This window comes from Manihot esculenta, unplaced genomic scaffold (genome assembly GCF_001659605.2).
Source record: "Manihot esculenta cultivar AM560-2 unplaced genomic scaffold, M.esculenta_v8 Scaffold16, whole genome shotgun sequence".
Lineage (NCBI taxonomy): Eukaryota > Viridiplantae > Streptophyta > Magnoliopsida > Malpighiales > Euphorbiaceae > Manihot > Manihot esculenta.
Genome location: NW_025215433.1, coordinates 24,494 through 31,027, shown reverse-complemented (window position 1 = coordinate 31,027; position 6,534 = coordinate 24,494). Strand labels below are relative to the sequence as shown.

The window sequence follows — 6,534 nt, the reverse complement described above, 5'->3', positions numbered from 1 at the left end:
AATGAAAACCTCTGTTCCGAAATCCCTAATTTCTCTTTTCTTCCCAAATCGATAACCTCTCTCTTCCTAAATCCCTAACTTTCTGTCTTCTCCCAAGTCGATAACTTCTCTTCTCAAATCTCTAACTTCCCTCTTCTTCCCTAAATCCTCTCTTCTCGATTTTGTTGGTTTTTATCGAAGAGAAGTTGGGTTCTGTCGAAGAGAAGTTGTGGTCCCGATTTTGTTGGTTTCTGTCAAACAACTGGGGAAATGTAACTTTTTGTACTTTCTTTTATTTTTTTTTTCTTTGGATGTGTGATCATAATATTTGTATTATAGTAAAACATGTGGGTACCACTTACTGTTACTGATAGTTTTAGTTATTTTTTTTTTCAGGAGATTTTGACTAATTAAAGAATGTGTGATTCATGTGTGCAGGTCTGAAAACATGGCTGTGGAAGAGAGATTTACTGTGGTGTTGACATATGAAAACAAAACCGATTCTTTATATAATGTCCCTATTGCAAGGTATTCGTACATATCCTTGTTGTCTGATGTTTATAAGTTGTTTAACATAGCTGCATCATTTGTTTCGTTTGTTACTGGTAGTGGGATGAGTGTAGAAAATGATGATGATTTAATGTTGGGTTTTGAGTTGTACAAACATAGTCATAAATTGCCTTTGACTGTACACGTAAAGGGGGTCCCTCTGAACACTGAGATGTCTGATGATGATGATGATGTTTGTATTATTGGTGAGAGCAGTGATACTGGTGAGGGTAGTAACCTTGGTGAGGGTGGTAATACTGTTGAGGATATTAACCTTGATGATGCCTTAGGTAGAAAAACTCCCCCATTAAATAGGGATGTGTCCACAAGAGGTAGGCGCAGGAGTGTGCCATTAAGAGGAAAGGGAGGAAGAAGCAGTTTTACTAGAGGTAGAGGGATAAGACAGGAAAGTGTTAGTGAAAGTGGGCAGTTAGGGGGAGGGGCCAATGAATCACCACAAATTGATTCTGAAAGTGATGTATCATTCAATGAAAGTGAGGTTGGAGATGATTTACCTGAAGAAGTTATATTTGACAATGAGATTAGTACTGAGGAGTCAGATGGGTTATCAGGTTATGCTAGTGACAATGACAAAGAGGTTGAAGATAGTGAGAATGAGTCTTATGATCCAAATAATAGAAAGAAAAAAATATATTGATCCTTATCATAAAATGTATGATCATCCCTTCCAACACAATGAAGGGGAAGATATTTTGTTTAAAGAGGGCCAAGTTTTTAAGAACATTGTAACTTTGAGGAATGCAATGAGAGATTATGCTATTAAGGGGGGATATGAATTAATATCCAATTTTTCCTATAGTTGAAGCATAATGTGGTGATAGCTGGACATTTTTCCTAAAGAATCTTTATTCTTGCATTGGTGGAGGAACTGATGCTAGGCCTTTAACTATTATGTCAGATAGGCAAAAGGTATGAATTAATATCCATTTTTTTTTTAATTTAGCATATTGAACTATATGCTATTAATTTAAGTTACTAACTATTTTTTTGTTGTAGGGACTCATTGATGCTGTCAAAAATATATTTCCCAATGCATCTCATAGAGTTTATTGCAGGCATTTATACATGAATTTCAAGAAAGAGTTCCCTGGACTGATGCTCAGAGATGATTTTTGGAATGCTGCAAAGAGTACTCATTGTTATGAGTTTTGGCTTCACATGAAGAATTTGAAGCCCAAGCGAGATCAAAAGCCAAATTAGTAACGGATTTTTCCGTTACTAATCAATGAAAAATCCGTTACTAACCAGTTTAACGGATTAGTAACGGATTTACATCCGTTACTATGAACCTCGTTGCTAATGCAATAGTAACCGATTAGCAATCCGTTACTGATTTAGTAACGGATTTAGTAACGGATTTGTAATAAAATTTAGTAACGGATTTGAAATCCGTTACTAATTTAATAAAAATTAAAAATATATAAATAAATTGCATCCATTACTAAATTTAGTAACGGATAGAAATCTGTTACTAATCCGTTACTAATTTGATAAAATAAAAAAAATATTAAATTTATTCCGTTATTAAATCTATTGTTAATTTTAAAAAATATTTAAAAAATTATATTAAATTATTAATTTATTTCATTTTTTTGAAATGTAATTAATTTATTTCATTAAATTTTACATTAGATAATAATTTAGTTATGGTAAACTATTAATTTTTTCATTGTATTTTATATTAAATATTAACTTTAATATTTTAAATTTTATTAATTTTATGATAAAATTATTATAAAATTACATGAGAAAATTTAAAAAAAGAAAAAATGTGAGAGAATAGAAAAAAATGAGATATAAAAGAGAAAATAACAAAAGAAAGAAAATAAAAGAAAATAATGATAAAAATGAAGAGCAAATAAGAAAAAAGGGAAAATTAAAGGAAATGAGAAAAAAGGAAGAAAAAATAGAAAAAAGAAAGAAAATGAGAGAAAGATGAAGAAAGAATAAGAAAAATAAAGAGAAAATGAAGATATACAAAAGAATGTAAAAAACAAGGTTAGAGTATATATATGAGAGAAAAGAAAGTAAATGAATGAATAATGAAAGAAAAAGGAAGGGAATGAATGAATAATGAAAGGGAAAGGAAGGGAAAATGATAGAAAGTGGAAGAGAAAATGAAAGAAAATAGAAGAAAATGAAACAAAAAAATATGAGAGAAAATAAAACAAAAATCAAGTGATAAAAGAAAGATCAATAATGAAATAAAATTGAAGAGAAAATTGAAGGAAATAAAAGAAAATTGAAGAAAAAATTGAAGGAAATGAAAGAAAATAAAAAAATGGAGTTAATAATTAAGAAAAAAAATAAGATAAGGGAGAAATGAAGAAATGAGGAGAGAAGAGGAGAAAGAAAATGAATGAAATGAAGGGAAATAAAATGGGGAGAAAGAAAATGAATGAAGTGAAGGGAGATAAAATGGGTGAATGTATAAATACGCGAATTAGTAACGGATTTAGTAACGGATTTAATCCGTTACTAAATTTAAAAAAAAAACGCGGGCAAACTAAAATAAAAAGGCGGTATTATTCTCTAAATTTTAGTAACGAATTTCTTAATCAGTTACTAATTTTTAGATTAGTAACGGATTTAGTAACGGATTAAATCCGTTACTAAATTTAAAAAAAAAAAACACGGGCGAACTAAAAAAAATGGGTGGTATTATTCTCCAAATTTTAATAACGGATTTCTTAATCCGTTACTAATTTTTAGATTAGTAACGGATTTAGTAACGGATTAAATCCGTTACTAACTTAAAAAGAAAATTTTGAATTTTTAAAAATAAAAAATCTATTTTTTTATTAAAAAAATAGTAACGGATTTAATCCGTTACTAAATCCGTTACTAATTATATAATAGATTGCATTCCGTTATTAAATCCGTTACTATTTTATTTATTTAATTTATTTATTTGGTAACCGATTTAGTAACAAATTTATTAACGGATTGAGATCCGTTACTATTTTTTAGCTAATTTAGTAACGGATTTATAACGGATCTCAAAATCCGTTATTAAATTTATAAATAATTTTATTAAGTAACAGATTTAGTAACGGATTGTTAATCCGTTACTAAATAATAAAAATTAGTAACAGAATATAAAATCCGTTACTATTTGTAACGGATTTAAATCCGTTACTAATATCCGTTACTATTCTGACAAATTTTTGTAGTGTTTATATTTCAAAAACAAATTGCTAGTCTACCATCAACATCAAGGACAACAAATGGTGAGTCTAAGTTAAAAATAAAAAAAAAAATCATTGATTTTTAATCTCCACATAAAATAACGATTCTTTTTTAAGAAGAGAATTTTTAATCGCTTGCATCGTCAAATTAAGCAGCACTAATTCAGGATGAGGTAGGCAGTAACATCATTTTTCTTATGGAAATCAGCCTAAGGCATACGTCCACCGAAAACAACAGGTAATTTGTTTAAGGGGCCACACAGTTCCAAACTATGTGGGGTTTGTGGGAGAAATTAGGATTCCCACAGTTGAATGTATCAATGGGACTCTCACGTCGCTTCACCAAAACCCAAGTGGCGACTTGCTATTGGCTTAAGGTTTTTCGATTTGTTTATTCTTCACCACGTACATGAACACAAATAGGTGGACTAAAATTAAGAAAAAGAAATGTGACATACCATGACGTTCCAGATGAGCTTCTCGGGTTGGGTGCTAAGGGCCTGATCCCACGCTCTTACGGCAATCTCTTTGGCTCCAAGCAAGTCCAGAACCTCCACCTCCAGGGACCAGAAGCACCAGCACCAGTATTTGCCATACTTGTTAGGTTTCTCAAGATGGTCCAAAGTGCAAACTTGCCACGTTTCCCCACCATCCATGGTCACCTCGACACGCGTCACTTTCTTCCCACCGCCTATTTGCGTAAGAATAAAATTGCACAGAAAACAAGAAGATTACTTTCAGTTCAATGACACTTAAAACTTTATTTCGGTTCATTTCTGCAACTTTGCCAGTGTTTTTTTCCTTTTTTTTTTTTTTTCTCGAAGAACTTGCCACTATAAAACATATGTTTCAGTCTACCCAATTTGCAGCTTTTGTTCTGGTCTATGGGAAATCTATACAATTTCAAAGCTTTGATTCTATACTTTATGTGCACAAGAAAGAGAGGGTTCACCTCCAGGAACAACCAGCAAATTCCGAAATCAGCTTTTTTTTTTTTTTTAAAAAAAAAAAAGAAAAGAGAGAAAGAAACAAGAGAGCGATATTGATATGATATGGCCCCTTGAAATCCTATATTACCGACCAGAGCAACTTAATCTTTCATAAAATTAAGAAAATGACTAATACATGATTCTATTTTTTAGCTAAGTAAAACCATAACTTGAATGACTAAACAAATCTATTTTATAATTATTTTTTTAACTAGATTTGCAGATTAAAACAGAGTAATAGGTTTACATTAATGAATTAATAAATTATGTTATATTGAATTTTTTTTTTTGAAATTAAGAGTGAGAATTCGAACCTGAGATAAATCTCTCAATTTAATCGAACGTACTTACTATATAATTATTGACATATTATTAATAAATTGATAAATGTTCCAACTACTAATAAATCAAAATCCCTCACCGGAATATGCGTAACCCTTCAACCTGTATGGCATCTGAGTAGTCCACGAATTAATAGGCAAGATCTCTTCATGAGTTGGTGTCGTTATCACCGAATTTATATTCAACTCGTTGATGATATATTCCGGTTTATACCACCATCCTGCAGATAAAATACATAATAGTCATTAGAAACAATTGAAAAACTTTATTTTTTTTAATCTAATAAATAAAAGAAAATCAATAAAAAGTGAATAATATCTACCATAAAAACTGTGACATGAAGAAAATGTTTACCTTCAGCATTAGCAAGCTCAGCATCAACATGGGAAGGCAGAACTCTGTTGTCCTTGTAATGATAATAACTGTCAGATTCTTTGGTGGTAACGATAATTCTCTTTAACCATTTAACCATACGGCCACCGATGAAGCCAGGAATAATCATCCTCACTGGGTATCCATGGTCAGGAGCCAAAAGCTCACCGTTTTGCATGTAAGCCAGGATTATATCACGCGCTGGATCCATGGCATACTCTTTCCTGATGCTGGTTCCATACTTGGACCCACCTCCACCTGGAAGATCCTCCGCTCCTTCAAAGCACACATTCAGGGCCCCTTTCTTGCGGCTGTAGATTCCACATCGCTTCAGTATCAAATGTAAAGGTACACCGCGCCACACAGAAGTGGATACTCCTCCTGCTCCCCAGTTAAAACCGATGGTTTGTTTCACCATGTTTTGTTCTTTTCGTCTATTGCCCGCGCAAACCAGGGTCACCGGGAATTCACGGCTCGGGAACTCATTCACTAGCTGGTTCATGGTGAACCGGATTGGTCTTTTCACTAACCCGCAAATCTCAACGGTCCAGTCACTCCAACTCGTCTTAGGAACAGCACCGTGGCTGCGGACGTAGTGGAGCGGGACTGGGGTTATGAACCCGTGATGCATGAGCATGGGCAAGGGGGCTTCACAGTTAAAGGGATGTTTTCCTGTGAGTCGGATCATTGAAGGGTTACGCTCCACCCAGTTATCAGCAGTTCCTTCGTCTCGTGGGTCGAGAATCGATGGCTCTAACTCGCTATTTCCCTTTCTGATTAGATCCTTATAATCAGCTTCATCGTCGCTGGAGTAATCTTCCTCCATTGTATAAGGATCCGGTTTCTGGTTGGAGCGGGTAAAATCTGGGGTAAAGTTGAAGGTACGAACGGGAGAGTCAGACCTGTGGGTTGCACCTGATTTGAACCGAACGACGCCATTTAAGGATGGTTCGAGGTGGAACTGGCGGTTGTCGACTGATGCCGCCATTGGACACTAAAGAGCAGCTTAACAGGAAGAAATGGAGAACAGTTTACAGTGTGATAATTTTAACCAAATTTCTTGTGTGATTGGTTTGTTGAAGGCGGAAAGGAAG

At 33.5% G+C, this 6,534-nt stretch overlaps 1 protein-coding gene across 1 annotated transcript; it reads right to left on the bottom strand.

The window, feature by feature from the left end:
• Positions 1–3,720: 3,720 nt before the first annotated feature.
• On the bottom strand, positions 3,721–6,534 carry LOC110608013 (nitrate reductase [NADH]). Its single transcript, XM_043953684.1, has 3 exons — positions 5,423–6,534; positions 5,148–5,288; positions 3,721–4,428 (listed from the first exon to the last, which is right to left on the bottom strand). Exons 1-3 carry the CDS (start codon positions 6,426–6,428, stop codon positions 4,172–4,174), a joined length of 1,404 nt encoding a protein of 467 aa, XP_043809619.1. The 5' UTR covers positions 6,429–6,534; the 3' UTR covers positions 3,721–4,171.